The 24,752-nt window shown below is 39.8% G+C and overlaps 1 protein-coding gene across 1 annotated transcript in view; it reads right to left on the bottom strand.

Annotated features, from left to right (window-relative positions):
* Positions 1-24,752, bottom strand: part of LOC137265774 (hydroxylysine kinase-like) — a 70,008-nt gene that overhangs the window by 26,625 nt on the left and 18,631 nt on the right. The window contains exon 2 of the mRNA XM_067801226.1: positions 3,095-3,417. Coding sequence (XP_067657327.1) covers positions 3,095-3,392 — 298 coding nt within the window. The 5' untranslated portion in view covers positions 3,393-3,417. The remainder of the gene's footprint in view (positions 1-3,094; positions 3,418-24,752) is intronic.

The following is a 24,752-nucleotide window of genomic DNA, read 5'->3' as shown; positions in this document are numbered from 1 at the left end:
AATGATACGATTGGTCATAGATAACAAATCAGGGACTATATTGAACAGTTAAGATACAAAACGTCCTATTCTGGAACTTTGATGACACCCATCCCATGACCCTTTGTCTTATGTATGTGCAAGGAATAGCAGTATACAATATGTATGCATGTATGTTCGTATAATTTCTGCGTTAAGTCTAGATGAACCAAAGCGACAAACTGAATCTGTTATATGTTGGTCACAGTCTAGCTTATTAGTACTTTCCTTAAAATATTCAGTATACACTAACAATGTATCAGCGAAAACGCTTCTTTCATAGATTATTATGCATGTGCGTAAATTCGTCTTTACTGCCATTGACATAGATGTTTTGAACAATTTAATCTCTCACAATGATATGAGAGGGACATCATTTGGTTTAAGTGTGCCTTACATACAATGAAACGGACTGGCAAACGTCGAGACATCAAATGCAGATGTTCAAGCTGTGATGTGTTTTTGTGCGTTGACTGTTTTGAGGCCTACCATAAAGACTTGTTCCAAGGACGATAACGCTCTATGCACTAGTGTTGTACAAATGGTACCGTATACCATTCTTGTCAGTCGTTGGGCACAATGTGTGAAGCCAACGCGATACAGCTGGGATATATCTAAAATCGCCGTAAAACTAAATTCACTCATTCTCGTCAATTGTTGCATTTTAGTCGTTATTGTTTTACATTTCCAAAATACTAAGACATGTGTGTTCACCATCTGAGAACGAATACACTCATCATAGTGTCAGTCTACTCCCATATGTCTTATGTGTTTCTTTCATCCATCATTACAGTAACTGATGTTATGTTTACAATACACAAATTGTTGCATGATAGTTGATACAGCCGAAACACAACATAGCCATGGGTCAACGATAAAGCCAATAATCAATCTCTACCCTATCACTTTGAGTGTCCAAACGTGCTCTTCAGAAATATAGCCACACCCCATCACCTTGCCCTTCCTATGTGACAGGTTCTCACGATACGATTGGTCAAAGTATCAGCCAGTATAATGAGTAACTGAGATATAATGCGTTACATTCAGGATATTTTATCCCATCACATGACGGGAAGCTTTGTTTAGCATCGAGTAATGATAAATGCATCATGCAGTATGTATGTGTATGAATGCATGTTTGCAGCATTAAGTTAAGATGAACAAAGTGACAAACAATAAATCTCTATATGTTCCATGTTACTTACACACCTATTGATACTTTCCTTGAAATAGTAAGCACGAGCAATGTATTGGGCAAAAATATAGACGATTATAGTGCAAGCCCCGCTCTTTTTAAACTCTATTATAAATAATATATTATAATTCAGTCCATACGATGAGAGAGACAGGAGGAATTTGTATATTTGTTCATCTCGTACGTACAAAGATCGCGTAGGTGTTGATAAAAATACAGCACACACTGGCAAAGGGGTATGAGAGACACAGGTAATAAATTACATGAAATGCTGTAATATATGTATTCACATCGGCCTCTTTCCTATTTACATCTTTACGACACAATTAAATAGTCAGTACTTGTTTGTGAGACTAGACAGTTTCCTGTCATATCTGAGACCTGCCAGGGAAATCAGGCATGATTAGCACTAATTAGCCTCGTCGCAGCAATCAGGCAGTCAGCGAGGGGTGCCAGGTGTTGGGCACTGGAGCGGCTCCAGGGCTTAATGAGTTAATAATATCCAGCTGTGATATTTGTTTAGAAATTATTAACTGTCATTTTGTGTGTTTATGTAAGGCATTTGTTTATAAAGGTGACAGATAATCTGATCCATAATTTCACAAGAATTTGACGATTTGAGTTGTCATATACAATTACTTCCCTTAACAAAATCTCAGACATAAGTTCAGTAACAATACAGTACATTTTAGAAAGCATTATATTGTCGGAAACTTTGAACCAAAATTTCTCACCAGGTCTAAGATTTGTAGCACCTGTCACATCTTCTGCAGATCAAATCATTAAACTGAATGAATAGCCATTGAAAGGGAAGTAGTTTACTTTCATTGGTTGTTATTCAAGTCAGTCAATTAACCAGTATCAGTTTGAGTGTAGTCTCCGTAATGAATAGAAGCTAGAGCTAGAAATGATATGGATACTTTGATTTTACACCAGTTAACCGCTGATGAATGGCAGGTGGCGCGGTAGGAAAGGACATGTTCACCACTCATTTTCACTTTATTATCACATCTTTATTCCCTGACCACCAAATGGAATAGATTTCTTATGATCGTCAAGACTGAGTATTCTTAACACTGATGTTCTATATTTGACATATGGAAGTATCCTTAAAGTAGCTCAAATGGTCCCAGTAGCTGCATCTATTTGAAAAGGTTATGACTATCAGCATTAATATGTCCAACCTTATCTGATGTCATGCATTCAGTTATGACAAATGACTAAGTTGCAGAGGAACCTACAACCATCAAACATTTCTTAACAGTTCCAGTAAAGTCAGCAACTGTTTGAAAAGCCACAGCTGTCATTATCCAAAACTAGAGTACACAACCATTGGTATCTAAACAATGTTAGTTCCACTTGAAAGTTAAACAAGGAAACATTTCCTATTACTGGAAGTGACATGATCCACAATATTCCCATTTACTATTCTTCAAGTATTTTTGTATTATTATTCATATTGTGATTGGTCCCATTTACTTGTATATATGTATCAAGCATTCAAATGTTTTTTACCTATATTTTGAGTTGATGTTGAGCTTATGAGAAATATAAATTCTGTCACAACAGGTTTCATTCAGCTTTTACATTTCTGAAAGACTCACTAGAACTGGTCTCATTAGTCATGGAGAATGAAACACCCTTTACTGAGCTTCATACAATACTGATGTCAGTTGCACCATTGTTTAGCAAAACACGACAGTGATTCTTCAAAGGCATATAGAAGTTGGCATAGTAATATAGTTGCTATCCATAAAATTTGTACTGTAAAACACGACAGGATGGCATTAAGGGACTAACATACTAGTAGCCTCATGAGGAGCAAGGATTTCACTCTGTCAGTATTGAAACTATCATAAGATGACATTTTATACAACATACCAAGACCTTGAGGATACACTGAATCTTTGCTGTTAATGACTTTTAGGAGGTAACCCCCTGGCTGAAGTTCTTGGATGAATGGATTAGAATGCTGCTTCTCAACCTTCACATAGTAGTTTCTGTCATCATAACTAGGAAGTTCCTTTACATCTGTGACTGTCAGTCCATACATTTTGTGGATAATGTCTTCAACCACTCCCTCCGAGACCACTGGGCGTATGACTTCACCTGGCTGTTGGACAGTTGACTGACTGCATTTGTTACCATTAGCATCAGATGTTCCATTTCCACCGTCCATTTTCTTCCAACCATGAAATCCCAATCTGAAACACAAGTTAGAGTGAAGTAAGTCACAAGACAGATCTGTCTCGAAACGTTGTGACCTTGTATAATAAAGAAGTTGAACCATAAAGCATTTTTAGTTTGATTCCTCCAACTTCTAAATGCCTTTGAAACAACCTAATATCCCTCAAATCTGATACAATCTTACTTCCCTCGCCCCCCTTTCACAAAACTCTCGTAAACCTGAGGTCTCGTAACTTTTCTCGTAGCATTCCTACTTTCTGTGTTACAGTATAGGCGGTACAAATGCTACGAGAAACATTACGAGATCTTAGGCTTACGAGAGCTTTGTGAAACGGGGCCCCGGTTAATTATCTAAACAATGTCCCTCTGACCCAGGCATTATCTTAATAATGTCCCTGTGCCCCAGGTATTATCTTAATAATGTTCCTTGGCCCCAGCCATTATCTTAATAAAGTCCCTCTCCCCTGGAATTATCAATTGTTACATGTGTAATAGGATGTTTCACACGCAACCACCCTGTTCACAGCCCCAAGCCTGTAATAGATCAAGTCTGGCCATCAATGGACTGTACGTCGAGCATTTTTAAGAAAATGTATTTGGAAATTAATAGCCAAGCTCATTCTATTGATCCAAGGTCTTTCCTCTCTCTGCAGCAGGATGAATGACAATTGAAGACAATGTAGTTTTAACAAAGAATATTTATTCTAATAATATAATATGAACAAAGTCATTCATTTAACACAATAATGCTGCACCCTCCTAGACAGACATGGTTACACTTCGAGAAGCAGGAAAAGTTCACAGTGTAACAAGTCAGTTTACAATTCTCACATCTGCTACCAACTTGACTAAATTCTGCAGTATACATCTAACTGCAACATGACAACAATGTGCATCACATCTCACAAATGCTACATGTCACATCTAATGCCAACTTTACTAGATTATGCTTTAAACTTCTAAGTGCCACATGACAACAAAGTGCATCAACACCTCACAATTGCTACATGTCACATCAACTCAACTAGACTCTGTCGTAAAAAATTTCACTGGGACATTACAAAAAATAGGTCAACCTCATGTGAAGGCTATAAACTGGGTTTTAAATAATGCATACTCGACTGGGTTCTACAATAACTGTAATGCACCACGATAAAACAAAAAGGTGCATGAAATCCTCCCTAAACACCCAACAAGATCTGGTCAAATACCCTACAAACAACTTTTATTTAATTTAGTACTTGTTCCTAGCCACTACTGATTTATACGAAAGAAACGGAATGTATGGAGTCACCATGTCTGCAGAAATGAATCCATCCACACTGTTTTGACTTAACTCACCCTCAATATCTCAACTTTATTATTAATCACACATAATAAGAGGGGAAAAAGGGGTTTCGCTCTGATACAGAACATACAAAGTAACCTCCAACCAGCTACTGGTCATAACAGACTGAATACTGACAAGCGCTTGTTACGAGTATGTATTTTTTGTATATTTTTGTTATTAATTAAATAATAATTACGATGGGTCACAGTTCGTTTTAATAGATGTCAACACTTTTAGGATTCTGGTTTTCCGTAATTTATCTGCTCCTAGTTTTCTATGTGTTTACTTCCCGGACATTTATTCGAGGGCCTTCTACAGTGTTGACGATTGCCGTGTGTGCCCGAACTTTCGGGAAATGATTTAGAATATATAAAAAGGTTGGTTGCCGTGTGGAGGGCGACACTCATTCATATTTGCTGGAGTTACATCACTGCCATGCTTGATCAGCAAAACCCGTCAACGCCTGATTCTACATTATCTGCTGTCACACTGATCGCTGTGTTGACATTCGGCATAGCTGATTACCTCACGAACTGAGACTTTGGTGAGTTTGTTATATTGTATTTTGTAACCCGCTGACTTAGATTTTGTCTCTCTTGAATTGGATTTGTAATCAGCATTGTTATAGTGACTTGTGACTTTGTATACCTTGCTCTCGTTGCATAATAATACAATTTGAAAGTTTATGACTTGTCTTTGTTCTGTTTTGCTGGTTCACAAGGGGATTTCTTACATCGTAAATACTTAAACGTAACAAAATTGGGGGCTCGTCCGGGATAGAATTCAAATTCCTGATCTAACTTCGGCATGAATATTCATGGAGAATATCTATCACAAGGGCGAATTGTTCTCCCAGTTCTGGCCCTGATGACAGGAGCTGGAGACCTCTCCATATCGTCCTCTTTATCTAAGGTAAGTATCACCTCCTCTTAAGTGGATGTATCCATAGTGGGTACCCTATCAGATTGGATGTTCCAATCTTTAGGTACAGAAGTGCCTTCATAAGGTTTAAGATGATCAACATGGACAGTGATCAGCGGTTTGTTTTGTTGCTGCTGAATTGAATATGTCCATGCCGACAGTTTCTCTATAATCATATATGGTCCATCCCAGTCCTAACTTCTGATTTGCTTTGGGGGGATACCAACGCCAAACATGTGCCTACCTCAAAAGGTCTGACCTTCAAATTTCTATCTTAATAATTTGTTTTGAGTGTTAGCAGCGAGACCTAACTGGCAGCTGGCAAATTGAAAAATTCTGGAAAGTATCCCAAAGCCACTCTTCATAGTCTACTGGGCAATCTCGAGCAACAGAAAAAGGCGGATCACCGGTCATTAGTTCAATCGGTACACTAACTTTTCTTCCTAACATCATTAGATTTGGGGAGCAATGTGTACTCTTGTGTTCTGTAGCTCTGTATACCATGAGTTTACAGGGAAGATGGCCATCCCAGTCTAAAGGTTCCTGATAGATAGACAACATTTGAAGAAGTGTTCAACTGAATCGTTCGACAAGTCCATCTGACTGGGGACGATAAGGTGTGGTTCTACTTTTATCAATGCCTAATAGATTACAGACTTCCTTGAACAGAATGGATGTGTGAAGTTGACTTGGGCAACCAAATCTGCATATGAATTCTGTTACTAATTTGTCTGCAACTGTTTGAGCTGTATGATCAGGTATTGGATAAGCCTCTTTCCATTTTGTAAAGTAATCCCCTAACACCATTATATATTCATTTCCATGACGACTCCTTGGTAGAGGACCGACAATATCCAAAGCTATACACTGCATCGGAGACTGAACTCGAAACTGACGCAACTGTGGCATGGCCTGGACCAGGCTTGCAGCGTGCATAGAAATCACAAGCCTTACACCATCTTTTTATGCCCTTAGACATATCTGGCCAGTAAAACCTAAGCTTAACAGCCTTGCAAGTTCTTTCACGACCAAAATGTCCTGCAGTACGATTAGTGTGTAGATGTTGAAAAATACTTCTACTAACAAAAGCTGGAGCTACCAACTGTTCCCATGGACCAAAGAAGTCTGACTCTACTTTCCTGAACAAAAGACCATTCCTAAGGACTAAGGAATTCCACTGCCCTACTAAGGTCTTAGCTTCCAAGCACAAAGTCTGAACTTCTGACCTACACGGGTGGTCATAATTATTCCCAGGAAACTCAAGAATTGGTTGTATCCCTGGATCAGCTTCCTGACCCTGTAAGAGCTCATCTCTAGTCCACACTGGTAGCCAGTTAGCTGGAAAATTATCAGAAGTATGAGAACAACTTGCCTCAACCACTGACACACTACATTTTGATTTTGATGATTCTAAATCTATTGTTGCAATTCTCCCTTGTTGAACTTCTTGAGCACTGCTACTAAGATGTTCCATGGAGCTAGTAGAGTGTTGACAATTATTAACCTTATAGTTTGTGATACAATCTGGACATTCTCCTCAATGACTTCCGGGACAGTGCATCAGCATTCTGGTGCTTTGGACCTGGACGATACTCAATGTCAAAAGAGTAAGCTTCAATCACACACAACCATCTAGCTAGCATTCCCTCAGGGCCTTTGAAATTCTTTAACCAAATCAGAGGTGCATGATCAGTACGGAGCAAATACTTCCTGCCAAACAAGAAATGACAGGAATTTTGAAGAAAGAGAACAACAGCTAACAATTCCCATTTGGTGGTACAATAATTCCTCTGAGCAGGATCTAATGTCCTGCTTGCATATGAAATAACCTTTTCCTGTCCATTCTGCAGTTGTGACAACAGAGCACCCACTGCAAAAGCACTAGCATCTGTATCTAGGATTCCACCATCCTCAGGAAAAGCCAAAATAGGAGCATTGAGTAAACACTGCTTCAGATCTTGAAATGCTCTCTCACAAGTTTCCGACCAAACAAACTTTCTTGTCAGTCTGACCAGGGGAGCAGCTATCTCAGAAACACTAAGTAGAAAATGCTGATAATAGCCCACTAAACCCAAGAAACTATGCACTTCAGTCTGGTTTACCGGTCTTGGCCATGTTTGTACTGTTTCAACCTTTTCAAGGTTACACTGAATACCATCTGAGGACACTAGAATGACCTAGAAATGTAACCTTTGTTTGGAAAAGCATACACTTAGAGGGTTTCAATTTCAAATTAGCTGCACGGAACTGTGCCAATACAAGATGTAGATTATCTAAGGCTGTCCAATATTGGAACCAAAGACAATGACATCATCCAAGTAGCAAGGACATTTTTTCCACTTTAATTTTGCTAGGAGTTGATCCATCAGTCTCTCAAATGTGGCAGGGGCTTTGGTGAGGCCAAAAGGCATCAATCACATTAAAGCGGTGTAAGCTTAAATGGGTGGAAAAGGCTGTTTTGTGTTTATCTCCAGGATTCATCCTAACCTGCTTATACTTACTAGCTAAATCCAGAGTACAAAACCACCTGGCACCACTTAGAGTTTCAAGTGTTTCGTCTATCCTGAGTAGAGGATATGCATCCCTAATACTAACTGAGTTTAGATTTCAAAAATCTACACAAATTCTACAGGAACCATCTTTTTTGGTACTAAACCAGATAGGAGCAGACCAGGGACTATCACTTGGTTCAATAATACCCTGTGTTAGCATCTTATCTATCTCCTATTCAACTATATGTTTCCTAGCTAATGGAACTCTACGAGCTGGAAGCTTGGTGGGCTTAGCCTCACCTGTGTCTGTTTTGTGAGTTATTACATCTGTTTGCCCTAAGAGCCCATGGTACGCAATGGAAGCTGGTAAATACTAAGTCAAATGATAAAAGAGCACTCTTCTTAATTTTTATTCCATAGTTTTATTCCCAAATATGAATAACCCTAATTTGCTCAAACATATTTACACACACCAACTACGACATTAGAAATGTCTTGAAAAAGGGCACCATTCAAGTGTTCAAATAAGACACTATCAGACAACAGTACTAGTGTCCAAACACAATACTACAATAATGTGTCCAAAATATGACACGACACTACAGATACACCAAATGTGTAATTACAACTTTTTCAACCATATGTCTACAAACTAGACCCAAACACACTCCAAAAGCCACACAATTATACATAGAGAGAGCCACCAAAGTGTGACTGCTCTCATTCAAGTCGAACATCGAAGTGCAAACAACCATGTGCTAATCTGCACGTGTTTCAGCAGAAAAGTTCAGCTGCAAATGGGTTCGCGCGAACGTTACTGTGTGTCCATGAACGGGGGTTGTTTGGGCGAATCCTTAATTAATCAGTTCAATATTTGATCACTGAAAAGGAAAAATCATGTTTTATTATCATGCTATATTTCTAACAGTAAACTCTACACCCATAAGGTTGGACTTCATAGAATTTCTGAAAATAACATCCAAAGAATCAAGAACATATGCTACATGAAATAAAGGCACTTTCGTAAACATGAATATGCACATGTAAGTCCACATCTGAAATGAGATACTTCTTTTCAAAACATGAATATACACACATAAGTCCAGCTCTGAAAATAAAGCACATTTTCAAAAACACGAATATACATACATATTATTCAACCTGCACAGATATAACACCAATCCTGGAATCCTTTTGAATATGAACCACATCTCAGTAGTATATAACACAACACGCACTTTACTTTACATCTGTTTCTCCTCATCCTTCCTCTTCACTTATTGTGTCCTTTCTCTTCATCTGTCTTGTCCTTCCTCTTCGTTTCTCTTGTCCCTCTTCTTCTCTCTCATTCTTCCTCTCCGCCTGTCCATCTTCTCCATATATCCTCTCTCGCTATCTCCAACTGACATACTTTTGATACTAGCCTTATTATAATTTTCGTTTCAGTTTTTATGTCCACTACACCTACATGCCCATCTGGACCAGGGTATGTTTTGACAATTATCCCAAGGTTCCAAGTACCGTATGGTGCATCAGGTGAAATGATTAGTACATACATTGTTAACCCGAAGATCTCTGCTGGGAGTGAACCACTTCTTTCTACATTGGAGAAAAGGTAGCCATTCCTTCATCCAACTTCTCTAAACATGTTGAACTAGTTCTTGAACCCTTCTCCATCTCTTTCTGGGACTGAACGAGGTAGTGTCTACCGAATCTGGTGCAAACATTCGTCCACACTGGCCATGTAAGAAGTGGTTCGGTGTTAATGGAACATCATCAGCAGGGTGTACACTTTGATATGTAAGAGGGCGTGAGTTAATGAGTCCTTCTGCAGCAACAAAAGCGGTTGTCAACTCTTCATCGGTAATATCTCCAGAACCAAGTATAGCAAAAATTGCCTTCTTCGCTGACTTAATCATTGATTCAAGCACACCGAAGAAATTTGGAGCCTGAGGAGGATTGAAAAGCTAACGAACACCCCAATTTGCTAAAGATTGTTTCACTTTGTCTGAATCTAGCTTTGAAACTAGTTGCTTCATTTCATTTGCGGCTCCAAAAAGTTGGTACTATTGTCAGAAATGACTTCTGATGGCAATCCTCGTCTACTTGTCATTCTATAGAAGGCATTGAGAAATGAATCCGTATCAAGGGCATATTCCATTTCAAGCTGAACTGCTCTTGTTGCAAGACAAGTAAACAGACAAAGATAACGTTTGTGTCTTGTTTTTCCATGTCAATGAATTGTCATAAATTGACCCGCAAAATCCACACCTGTTTGATCAAAGGCATGGAGAGAAAGCCTCAGATGAACCTTCGGCAGTGGAACCATGATTTGAGTGGCAGGTTTTGCCTTTCCATGACGACAAAATGCACATTTGCGTTCCCATTCCCTTATTTCCTCACATGCAGCAATGATCCAAAACCTGCTTGACAACATGGACAAGAGATGATTTGTCCATAATGCATGATTAGCATCTTCATGGTGTTGCTTCACAATCAGTTTGGTGACCCTGTTCTTTCTTGGCAAGATATCTTGCTTTATATGGCAAAAACTGCTCAAGTCTGCCACGTGATTCAATGACACCATCATCATCAATGAAAGGAGCCAGACCTATGATTTTGCTACTTTTGGATAAGGGCTTTGAAGCCTTTAATGAAGGATACTCACCTGCAAATGCTACTCTTTGCATTTTGACAATTATTTGCTTTTCTGCATCAAGAATCTCTTCTGCTGATAAACAACCTGTCAATCGTTCAGAAGAATCAGCAGCGATATTGTTGACAAATCCAAGCTGTAATTCTGACAAGTTTGTTCTAACATGAAAAGTCTGATGGTTCCACTAGGGATACTGAATTTGAATATGCTAACAATGTGAGAGTTTATTTGATGTTTTTGAGTAAACAGTATTTGGTGATTCTAACTTCAGTGGTTGTTCTGGCCAATCACATTTTTTCATTTTAGGAACTTTGGGCCACAATGCCAGGTCTCTGACGACAAGTTAGGAAGTGCTGTTCCTCTGGTAAGTATATCTGCAACGTTCGGTTCTGTAGGAACATGCTTCCACTGTGATGGTTCACTATGCTCTTGGATGAATCCAACACGATTAGCCACAAATGTTTTCAAATACCGACTGTGGTTTGTTATCCAAAACAAAACATTCAAGCTGTCAGTCCAAAAAGTTGTACATGAGATCCCTACTTCTAGAGCATGGTCAACAGACAGTAGTAACCTAACTCCCAGTACTGCAGCCATTAATTCAAGTCTTGGGGTCGAGACTGTTTTCAAAGGAGTAACATAACTCTTGGAAGCCACAAACTGGCTGGAAACCTCACCATTTTGGTAAGTATTTACACAGTAGACAACTGTGCCATAAGCATCTTCTGACGCATCAACATGCAACTGTTGTTCCTTAACTGAAAGGTTCAGTTGCAAGCATCTAGGAAACCTTAACTCATTCAACTCTGACCTTTCTGAAAGCCACCCTGATGCCTTTTCTTTCAGCTCGCCAGTGAGTTCATCATCCCAATCCAGTCCACAAAGCCAAAGCTTTTGCATAATAACTTTTGCCCGAATATGAAACGGAGAAAGGACACCAAGTGGATCGAACAACTTTGCAAGTTCCCTGAGAAAACCCCTTTTGGTAAGTATGAACTTATCATCTGAGGAGGAACTTCAAACTAAACTCATCATTCTGAGCAATCCATACAAGTCCAAGTGTCTTAGCAGATGGCCACTCATCTTTCATCAAATTGACTTCTGATGCCCTATCTTCTACAGGAATGATCTCTAAGACTTCTGGTGAATTCGACAACCACTTTCTGGACTTCATTCCAGCTTTGCCCCAAAGTTCTGTAAGTTGTCTATACGGAGTCTTGCCTTCCTTAATATCTTTCATCGAATCCATGCTGTCGTCCATGTATGTTGACTTGCAGACAGTTTTTGCAGCTTTTGGAAATGTATCTTCATGTCTGCGAGCATTCTCTCTGGAGATATATTGTGCAAGGAAAGGTGAAGCATTTACACCAAAGACAACCCGTGTTGCCATAAAAATCTGAAGAAAGAACGATCTGCAGGGAGATATAATACAAGACACTGTTATGGATGACAACTTCTTTAATTCTTTTAACACGATGTTTCAAGATCCACCTGACGAAGGGGCAAGAATTAGCCTTGAAACATCGTGTTAAAAGAATTAAAGAAGTTGTCATCCATAACAGTGTCTTGTATTTTTTCACCAACTTCTAAACGCCTTTGATGAATTTGCAGGGAAATATGCCTATCTGTAAATACATTTCTGCAATGTCACACATTAATGCAGCATATAGGATGTGGGATGAAGGATTTCAAACAAATCACCTTGGAGTTTTGGACCTTGATGTATGGTATCATTTAGAGATACAGTCAGTCCGCATTTGTCCGGACCCCGACTATCCGATTCCCGCGATATCCCAACAATAACTACTACGTAAACTCATTACCTGTTGATTCATTAATCCAGTGCTTCACTCTCCGTATCCGGACGTTAATTATCGGTAACAGATTAGCTAATTACACATAGTTTTGCTTCATTAATCCGGTGGTACATCACAAAGGTTCGGATAATCCCCTCACACCGTGAGCCCCATTTAGTGGTAATTGTTAAGTGACACTTCCCCGTTGAACACATTGTTAGTTTGTGATTTTGATCAATTAGTAGATCTCACTTTTGGTTAGTTTGAGTAATGCCTGTCATGCTTACTTGCTGTATGAAACACTGATCGTGTCAAAATGAGATCACCTGCACATGACACTTGTCAGTCATAATGGCGTAAAGCAGGTTGTTTTATAAACTCAGACCAAATCAAACCCTGGCAACCAAGAAAATGGCTGGCACTGGATCACTGACAATGCTGCCAGACACAAGTGTGCCAATGTCAAACTGACCAACGTGAAAGTTCACTTCTTGCCCCTAAATACCACATCGCACATTCAGCCAGTGGATGCTGGCATCATAAGAACATTCAAGACCCACTACAAGAAATGTCTTGTCAAGCATTCATTCGTATGTTTTTGTATTGTCATGTCAAAGGGTCGTTTCAGTAGTACGTACGTTTCACTATCCGAACGTTTTTGTTGAAAAACAGAAGTGTCCGGACTAACGCAGCCTGACTGTATACCCTGGCACTTTGCTGATGCATCAAAAACTCCTCTCACTTTCCTGGTAGTCTGATCTGGTTTTACAACTGGAAAATGTGGCAACAACCACTGATTCCCTCACAATTCTACATTTTCCACAATCTCAATATATCCTTTTCTGAGGTAATCTGTGATAGTTTTCTCATACATTTCAGCAACAACATTGTCTTTTGACAGTTTCTTCTCAGTACTAGATAAGCGTTTATAGGCCATATCATAATTTTCCGCGAGAGACTGAGGTTCAGCCTTCCACGGTATGCCAATTTCATATCTGTCATTCTCATATTTGATGGTATCTTGGACAGATGAAATGACGGATGCATCTTGTTTTGTGAATACAGGACCATCAGATGTAAGGTCGTCTACTTCCCAAAACTTTTGAAGCATTGAATTGAGTTCAAAGTCCTTTTTCGACCCAGCTGTGAAAAAAGTAGTGGAACTATGTTCATTGTTATGACTAGAAATGTTTCCAACACAAGTCCATCCCAGTGGGGTTAGTCTAGCGATAGTTTGCCCCTCACCTCCAGCTACATACTTGTATGAACGATGGAGTCAGGGATGAGAATGGAAATTTTCATTTACAGCTGAAAATTAGTCGGGGGTCAGGTCCAGGGCAGAGCCTGGTCGGGGGCCCAGGGGGCCCCCGGAAGCTCCTAGGATTTTGGCATATTACACACTAAATATGGCTTCTAAAATCAATATTAACACTGTATATATATTTAGACGTTTCAGAAAAATGACCCTGGGGATGTAAAAAAACGCGGATTTCCGCGGATCCGCGGAAATTTCTCATCCCTGTGGAGTTCCAGGTAATCTATTCCAATGAGTAAGTCAACAATCAGTGGAGTCTGAACTTTTGGAAAAGGTATTTGTTTCAAGTGTGGACAATGCTTTGAGTTTTTTTGTCAGTCTACAACTTTCATCTGGCCCGTAAGTCTGGTTGTGGTCAAAGCAGAAAGAGACATATCAATTGCATCATACAAATTTTCAGTACCCAACTGAACAGATTGCGAGGCAAATTTCTCATTTGACCATTGAGCACATTGACCGAGACCATTTGGTCTTGACCCATCAAACCAAGTTGACAAGACACATCTTCATTGATGTAAGTCTGAGTACTTGCATCGTCAAGCAATGCATCTATAACAATACGTTTGTCACCATTTTTTCCTACAACAGGTACAGTGCGCAAAGAGACAAGCTCTGTCTAGTGACCATGTGTAGATGACATTGTTGTGACCTTAAAGTCACCTTGAGACGTAACTGATGTAAGTTGCCTTTCATTGCAAGAATTGTCTATGGACTTGACATAGTCACTTTTAGCAGTTTTAGTTGCATTGCTGCAGATACTTGAATGTAATAAATGATTTCGTGGAGCGTTGCAATTGTCAATACCACAAGTGTTGGTAAAATTGCATTTCTTGCCAAAATGATTGGAACCTAAACATCTATATCAAAGGTTTAGCAGTTTTGCCATTTCCCATCTCTTTGGTATTGGCATAGATTTGAACTTGACACAGTTTGTGATATCTACACCTCCGGCCAGTTTCAGCTTGTTTCCCCCAAAACAACCCTGGTTTTCATACATCTCTCGTCATTGTTCAACCCATTTTGGAAACTCCACGAACAGTTTCTGAAGCAATAGTATGAAACTCTGCTTCTATCAGTACCCACTCATGCAAAGCTTCAACTGACAGCTGTCGTTGAGTCTCATAGATGCATCTTTGGTAATTACCAATCATTGATTCCGTCATTTTCTTTAGCAGCTGTACATACAATGAGCCATAAATTAACTCCTCAACCTTATCAGATTCTTTCTTGTTCACAACTACTAAATCCAACATATCTGCAAATCGCTGGACATCAGATGCACTTCCTGGACGAACTAGTCTGAAATTACATATTTCCTCTAGTTACAATGCAATATGACGACGCATTCCCCCAAACTTTCTATCCAACCTCTCTAAGGCAAGGTCATATGCAGTGGCACTGTGCCCTAAATCCTGAATGACCTTCAAAGCTTCACCCCCTACATACTGACACAATTGAAGCAGCTTGTACTCTGGAGTTGCAGGTACTTGGTCTATGCAAGCAATAAATGCTGCCTTCCACACTTCATATGCTTTAGCATCACCAGTAAATACTGGTATTGATACATGTTTTAACTGTTTTCACATATCTTTGCCAATGTCATAACAGTGAGAGAGAACATGTGGGTTCTGATCAAAGCTATCAATATGTTCCCTAGAAGCTCGAGTTTTTGGTAATTGTAACTGTTGTGGTGTAGGAGATATTGATTCAGTTTTACCTCTTGCAGAGCATTTGGATGAAGCATCTGACCTTGATTTTAGATAACCCTGGGCCGCGTTTTGAGCCACTGTACATACCTGATCCAAATGTTCACCTTCAAGCATAACCTTTTTGCTATTGTCTTTATCACCTAAACACTCAAACAACCCAGAGAGCTCAACAATAACCTCAAGGGCTTCAGCCTGACAATCATTGACCTTATCAATGGCATCCCTAACATCTCTTCGTGACGGGATTTGTTCACTATCAATCAGTTTCTGTAACATGTCCCTTGATTTAGTAAATGCCGATTTCCCAATAATTTTTTGATGTTTTAGTTTCATAACTTTATCTTCTTCATTATTCTCATCTTGTCTTGAGGACGGCATGGAAAGGTTTGCCGCAGTTTCTAATGTGATCTCATCACCAATACTAACTTTCCTGATCCCTTTCGGGGACTTATCACTTGACTGTGACATTTTGAATTTATCAGATCTATTCACACTATATACAATTTTCAAAAGAACCACACTGGACACAACCAGTGTAGTTAATCCCATACCACATCCAGTGACCGAAAACTATGACAAAAATGTAAAGAAAGTGTTCAACAATGCCTGATTAAGAACCACGCTCTGCTACCAGTTTTAGAACGCAGTGGAAGCTGGTAAATATGGTAAGTCAAATGATAACAGAGCACTTTTCTTAATTTTTATTCCATAGTTATATTCCCAAATATGAATAACCCTAATTTGCTCAAATATATTTACACATACCAACTACGACATTAGAAATCTCTTGAAAAAGGGCACCATTCAAGTGTTCAAATAAGACACTATTTGAACATAGACGATTATCCACTTTACACTCAATCAGCTTCTCGGTATTCTCAGGAATAACAACTTGTCAGCCACTCTGATCCTAGCACAGTTAGATGTTTTGAGCTGGTACAAAATATATTTCCCTTTTGAAGTGTTAAGAATTCTCCCCATCACATCCACAACACCAAAATATCTTTCTAGGAAGTCCATGCGAAGAATGCTACTCACAGAATTCAACTCAGCAACCACTATTGTTTGCTCAAACACAGTATTCTTGAATTTCATATCAAAGGAGAAGTATCCATGTACTTCTATGGGTGCATTGTTGGCAGTGAAAAACTCCCTGTTGACCTCCTGCAAGGGCCCATGTACCAACCCAATCCTGTAAGCATCAGTGTGAGATATGACGGACACAGGTGAACCAGTACCAACTGCCTCTTCCTATACCTACGTCCAGATAAATACACTTCCCATTAGGGACTATGTGAATAAAGACCTAGACTTGTCCTCATCTATAGGATGTGAATGTACATCTAGATCTAGCAAAGATGACTCTGCCTGTTCACACGCAATTGATGGCCTACCAACCACAGAATCCGTGACTGAAACTTGGGCCTCACTGTCAGTCTGAACTAGTTTTCTTGACCCAGTTCCTTGAAAACCTGTAATGGTGTCAAACCTAACTTCCCCCAACAAAGGTTACTGGTTTCTAAGGTGTGTAGTTTTCTGACATATGTAACAAGGTCTAGACTTTTTCACTGATCTAAGTTCTGAAGTGGCTGTTCCGTACATGGTTCTGAAGCAGAGTTAATACCAACTTGATCTGGCTTCCGAGTTTGACTACCATCTACTGCTACAAATTCTATACCATATGCCACGGCTTGATCTAGAGTCCTGGGGTGAGAAAAGGCAATAAACCACTCAGAAACTGATCAATTAAATGAACCTCCTTGGATGTGTATGGAACATCTGGATATGCCAGATGAGCCAACCTCCTTAATTGACAACCAAAATCAGTGATCGATTCATCCCTGCCTTGCTTACGATTCCGGATTCACTTCTGTAAGCTAAACACCTCTCTCTTGGATTAATCCTTAGTGTTAGTGCATGCTTAACAGCAGAATAATTGTTGAGCTGACCCATAGTTAAACTACTGAGTAATCTTTGAGCATCACCTCTCAGACACATTGTCAATTGTTTAGCTTTCTCACTATCAGACCACCCATTCCAATTAGCAACTTGTTCAAAGTGTACCACCTAATCCTGCCAATCACAAGCTTTTCCATCAAAGCAACCGGGTACACCTTCCCGGCGTGCAACTTGAGATGTCCCACCAGTATACATAGATCTTACTGGATCCCCATGATGGACCTCATTTCCAGCTGAACCCAAACCCAAACCTTGTAATGGCGATTAAACAAAACCAGTTGCTGTTGCTCTGTGTGACCCTACTACTCCATCAATATCTACTCAAATCTCCCAACCATCATAGTCTCTATTTACTTGAACATTTGGTGTGGATGTAACAAATTGCATTGGATTTGTAGCTACTGCCACAGGAGGAATAACATGAGCCTGATTCACATAATCAGTATTTCCAGGCTCCTCATAGGATAGCAGATCAGCATTGGAGAGCAAAAACAAATCAAACGGGACCGTGTTGAAAATAATCACAACTTTCAAATGAGTACCTAACTAACCAGATGAAGAAAAAAAAAAAAACTTCACCGATTAACTTACATTGTCAAGAAGTATTCTGCTAATTAAATTTCCAACTGTAATTCTTTCCGTAATTTGATTGAATCACGATCCTGGTAACAGCACCAAATCTGTAATTTGTGTGGTTTTGATGTGCGTTACCTTCGTCCAGTGACAACGAAGGTTGATTAACATCTTGTTCCTACCTAATGATTTCTCAAACTCAGCTGTAACTCGGCAGCATACAACACCTCACATCAATCGCCATATCTATGTTTGAGTTGGCTGTAGCAGAAATCATACATCAAGTGTTTGGATAAGTCGAGAATCTTCATTCCTACATAAACTGGTTGATTGAGCTTGGAATGGCCAATCGAACAGCTTGTCTTGGTTAAGGGCCAGATGCGCTATGAGTTTTCTCAAGTTTGTTTCCTTTGTGTGATTGCACGATTTTCACACTGACACTTTTTCTCAAGTTTTCCATCATTTTTCTGAACACCAAGTTGTTCATCAAATTATACAGGTTTTTCCTCTCAAAGTTGCCCATGGATTGTTTTTGTAACTCCGTGTTAAACAGAATGTACGGCTCCATCCAGGGATTTTGATCGAATTTCAGAACCCATTGTATTTTGGTCAGCTTCATGCCCGGCTCAGATAGTGCACAGCATATATTTACTTGCTCATCAAGTACGGAATGAGCTTTTCCATGTTAGCCAGTGTGTTATCTCCCAACAAGTGTAGTTGGGCATCTAGTCCTGGTCCACAGTCAATCATTCGGGACAGAGCGGATAGATGTTGTGCAACTCATGTAATTCCTTGGGATAGTCCAAGTCCAACTTGGAGAATTTAGTCTTTGTTCGAATCTGGCACGATGGTCATGCCATCAATGTTGGAAACCCATTCAAACCCCCCTGGGGTAGAGACTGGTTCATGGCCAAACGATACAGGTTGTTGGCACTGAGACAGAGATGATTCACTAGTTTACTCTAGTCATAGCTCTCACATTTTTGTGGTTGGTTTTCGCGTACCATTTGGAAACCATGGAAATCCCATCGTGCATTACTTTTTCAATGTATGTGCATGTCATAACCCATTAGGAGTTATAGTTTTCCACCCGTTTTCTTAAGCAGAGCATCCCAAGAGAGACAATGGCTGGTGTAGGACCAGTCAGATTTGAGCTGACACTGATTCAAACACGTCTTTTATGTAGAGATCATGATAATTGCCTAAATGTCGACAGTTGAGTTTGTTCTACATGTTGAGAGTGAGCTCGTAATTGTCCTGGGGGATGTTCGAGTTGGCTAAGCCACCATAAAAGCAGTCAATGGGTGGTAACTGTGTCTGCTCTAACTTACACCAATTGTTCATGTATTTGTAGGGAAACACACACTTCCTCAGCAACAGAGGTCGGGTCTCGTCATTGGTGTATCAATAAACTGTAGAAGGGTGACAACTGAGCACTTTCCATGAATCTCAGATGCATTTTTCCACGTTGTTGGGGATGCACATGAACTACTGTCATTCTTTGTGAAGGCCTGCATGATGAGGTGTGCATAGTAGGTTGTGAATAAGGGATAGGTATGATTTGGGGATCAATTCTAAGCTTCAAGTTGTGGGGGGTGCCTCGGTATCATTTGGTGATGTGACAATGATCTCTCGCGACATGTTAGTTGCACATGTGGCAATGAATGCTGTTGTTGTGAGCTTGCCAGTTGTTGGGGGTCATGCGCATGGACACAATGTTGGATAAGGTTGTCCAAATCAGTTTTTCCTCACATTGTAAGGACATAAGAAATGTTTGAGCTCAGTCAGGCCTGGTTCAATTTTCATACAATAGTCAACTCAAACTTTTGATCACTTGATGAAAATTAAATTGATTCTGTGTCTGGACATGGACCTCATCTGGAGCACAATGGTTTTAATGGCTTCATGGCGGAACATGTTGATGGCTATATGGTTTTGCTTTGCAAATCTCGTCCAGTAGGAGATGGGTGCGAAGCTACACCTGTGAAGTCAGAGGCAATCATCGTCGGTTAGCAGGAAAACCTGCACGGATTACCATTACCATTATATTTGTGCGAGGCAGCTATGACCGGCACCACCATGCAATGATTATCAACATCATCCCTTATGGTTTTAGCATTAATGACGGGCGCACTTATCTCTGAAATGCGTGGGCACTGCAAGCCAGGATCCTTCCTTGAGTGGTTGGTAATTCGCTATGCCGAGATAAATGGTGTTGTTAGTGTTCACCACCAATCCAGAGCTCATGTGGGTATATTTTTCCAGTGATGCTTGCAGTTTGTAAAGAGGTATTGATGGTCGAAGGGATAGAGTTGGATTGGTTGATGACTTCCCGTTTGCATCTGAAATATACTTTGATGTACTCGGTGCTGCCATCTGACTGAGCTTTTTAGAGTGACATGTCATGGTGAGCTGAATACTTTTTAAATTGCCCAACTCCTCGTCAATCTAGCTGGCAATCAGGGGTTTAACATTGTTGACATCGATGTTAGACTGAATGGTCATCTGCCAACCTCTGAGATAGTTGCCACGGTGTGCTTTGTGTGAACTGCTTTCAGACATTCTCTTCCAGGAAGGTGAGCAGTTTTGCTTTCCTCACATAATCACTCAATCCACATTCCTTAGCTCGAACTTTGAGCTCTTTTATGGTGGCAGGCGAGTTTGATTTCCCCTGTTGTATACTATATTCATTGCTGAAAAAATATATAGTTCTGTTTCCAATTGCGTACTTATATTTGTTTTCTACCTAGTGTTCCCCCTAGTCATATTTAGGAGGGTGCAGTGCCCTGCCCTTTGACTTTTGCGCCCTGCCCTTTTTATTTTCCACCTTGCCCTTTTTCGCCTCAATCGCAGTCGTTTACTATGACGGGTGGGTATTTTCCAGATTTGAAATGTTTTTTTTTTCAAATTCTAATCTTAAAATACTAACTGAGAAAATGAACTTTACAATTGAAATTATAAGACAATTTGACTTATATTTTTTGTTGTTTTTTCAATGTAGTGGGGGTCCCCGATTTGGTCATGGAAACTGGTTTGGGTGTTTCTGTCTTTGATCCCTTGGCTTGTCTGTTGACAGGTCTGTCAGCATGTGTGCAGTGCTTCCAAGTCTTGATGACCTTGCAGAGAAACATGGCAGCTAGTAAAAGGTAGGTCCACTTTGGGGTTGATTCTAGAATTTAGCACCCTCTGGATATCCAGACACACCTCTTTTTGTTCCTCCTTGATGCTTTCTATGTCCTCCCGAAGTCCCTCTTTGTCTTTGTAGTCAAGCCTAGAGCCTCCCCTAGTAGTCATAAAAGTCCTGGATGGTGAGTACGTCAACCGTTCTGCTGTAGGCAAGATGGTTGTGCAGGAGGACGGAGCTATCTCACTGACGGGAAAGAGGCCGGTGGACGGTTCTGCCTCGTTTGGATGTGTAGCAGTTTGCTTATCATCTTCTGTATTCCAGAAATCATTGTTTTGCTTCTGGTACCAACATTATTCCACACATCTGGTGAATTTCTTCCACTTGGTCTAGTGACAGGTGTCTTTTTGGAGGCATTTTGCTTGTACTATATATCTACACCATTGTCTATATGGAAAACTAGGTACAACCTAACCAAACTAGGTACAAACTAGCAACTACTCCAAGCAAAAATCAAGCAAATACTAGCAAACTCCAAACAAACGCTAAGCAAATGCCAAGCAAACACAAAGCAAACGTAAAGCAAATACCAAGCAAACATCAAGCAAAGAAAAAATATCTGTACAATACCATGTTGACTTGAGTCAGTTTAATAAAGAAATTCAGCAGTCCTCTTTCAACCTCTTTTCCATGATGAGATGCCTTGCAGACAGAAATCTATGTTACGCGTTTTGTACGAAGCTCACTTGATATACAATGTTGCCATCAGTGCCGCTGAAGACGCTGATAGCCATGTTTTTGCTCTTCTACTTGGGTGATTTGCAAAAACAGTGTTGGTGTTTTTATTCCCAAGAATTTTAAACCATCATCTTTATTATAAATGGAAGGTCTGGTAGCAATTTTTTATGTGATTGGGTGTAAGGCAGATCTTAACGCCCATTTTAAGCAGTTATAATGGAATGTGTGACTACACTGGGCCTGATCGGCTACAGTGTATCTATGTTATGCATTTCGTACGAAGTGTACTCACCAGACGAAGATACTGGAGGCGCACATGCCTTTTTATGGAGAGAATCTCAGTGGCGGTGTTATCTATGACATCACATAGGTGTTCTCATGCCATGACGTCATGGCAGCAAAGCTTGTTGGTGGGAGATTCCCCGCTGGAGCACTGCGGCATGGGTTGGCCATATTTGGTTTGTTGATTAGGCTTTTTAAAACTACCCTTTGTTTGGGTATGTGATACCGATTTGGAATGTTGTGAGAACAGAATGAGTTTCTGTATGGTCAGAAGGATAATCTGACTTTTGTTTTAAAAAAGACTATTTGCAGTTGGGATTAAATAACAAATAAATGGGTAAAACAACATGTGTGTTTGTTGTTTAGGAAAGCTACTCTCTGGGCTAGAGAGTTGGGGGCCCGAGTTATCGGCTTGATAACTGGGGAGGAAAGACAACACTACTATTGAGTGAGTTGTTCTCTATACAATTTAATAACCAGCTTCATTGAAATACAAAAGACGTTTGGTACAAATGGATATATAGCACTAATGTGCCGCGGCAACTGGCTGGTTGCCCCACTTTATACTGCCCCACTTTATACCGTGAGAGTTAGTAGCATTGAAGTTTTAAGAATGTTCTCGTGGGTGGCTCCAGGTTTAATCTCCTGGTATTCCTTCAGGATGTCATCCAGGCTGGATGTAGCTGGCTTCACCGGGATGGATTCTGTTGGGACATCGTCCCAATTTTGTACACCGCCCATGGCTCGGTGATAAGTTCCTCCTCGGCAATGGTGTGTGACCAGTTATGGAATGGTGGGATGGTGTAAATCATATGTATGTATATTCACGGCTGAATTCTCAAGAAACAAAGTTGCATTTCTTGACACCTGGGTCTCATAAAATAAAGATCTCCACAAACTGGAGTTCACACTTTATTGCAAACCCACCAACACGTACTCATACCTGTTCTACGATTGAAACGCATTTGTTCAACTCCTGAGGAATATGAAAAACACAACAGCCTCAACCTCATCAAGTATTACTTACAGCGAGGGTATCCAAAGAAATACATACAACAAAACAAAACCAGGTCCAACTTAAAGGGGCACTGATGCGGAGCAATATCCGTGGACTGGTGTAAACTTTTGTTATTGTTTTTCTCCCGTGAGTACCTGGATGATATCCCAGGATTCGTGACTGGTTCGTGACTTCTGCTGCGCAGTCCTTATGTGCAATTGAGAGCTTAATTATAGACAGATCAGCTGAGCTGAAGTCATTTTTACTTCATTACAAATGTATTATGAAAACAAATGAAACACTTTGAAGGTTAATCATCTGGCAATGGTAGAAATGGTAAAAAAAAATATTAGGACGGAAAAATAACGAAGCCAATGTTCGTCTCTGTATTTTGTCTCATAACCCTAATTAGTTTATTGTCATATTTGTATGATTTTGAAAATTAACGGTCTGCTTATACTTATAGTAAATTTCTAACATAACAGCAACATTTATACATTGTATAGATTGCCAATGTGGATCCTATTTCACACGCATACGCGATCTAGTGTGTGTTTTCTGTCATACAGATTCTGCTGAATGCTACAATAAATAAATTCAAACAAAATGCAACAAATGTATGTAAAACAGACTAATTTCATAGCAACAATGTCAGGTTACTACCTTGTTCAGGAATGTATCCATCAATATCCACATAAAAGAATGATATTCCATTCATCTGCAGCAGGTAAATAACCCTGCTCTGTGTCGTGTTTCTTACAACAGTCTAATTTGCGAAAAAGTAACATATCGTTTCACGTTTTTCACATTGGTGAAAACCTGATAAACCTCTCATTGGTCACCCAAGATAGCACACCTGGCAACTAATTGTATGATGTCCGCCATTCTAAGTAATTTAGTTAACCAATAATGAGCAATCAATCAATCAACGCAAGGGTGGTTAATTCTTTGAAGGGAAGATGTTGTTTTTACACTCGATCTTTACGACAGGATGTAGTCATCTACACACACTGCCTTTTGACAAATCCGCTGTAGAAGATAAAAGTAATTAATGAATCAGTGTGTTATCGGTTAATCCTTTGATCGATGTTTGTTTTTGTAACTCAGCTGATAAACCCTCTTGCATCACTTACATGCACATATTACATAACATACAATACATTTGCCACTACAGACCTTAATTTATAATGTTGAGTATTTACTCCAGACAGGAGAAATGCCAAATGGGAACCTTTGTTGAGTAACCTGAGTGGTGTTACCACTAATTATACCTGTTATAAATTCATTAACTGACCATCCAGAGAATGATGACAAATAACACGTGTAGGTTTACGCCATCAAACGCGAAGTACGGCAAGGAAGATGTGATTTCTGTGTTGTATGCAGCCTGAAAACACTTAGCTCCAAAACTCTTTTTAGGATACCAACGGAACTTCGTTATATAAGAAATACATATAGCC

Source organism: Haliotis asinina, chromosome 15 (assembly GCF_037392515.1).
Source record: "Haliotis asinina isolate JCU_RB_2024 chromosome 15, JCU_Hal_asi_v2, whole genome shotgun sequence".
Lineage (NCBI taxonomy): Eukaryota > Metazoa > Mollusca > Gastropoda > Lepetellida > Haliotidae > Haliotis > Haliotis asinina.
This window is presented reverse-complemented; position numbering and strand designations above follow the sequence as displayed.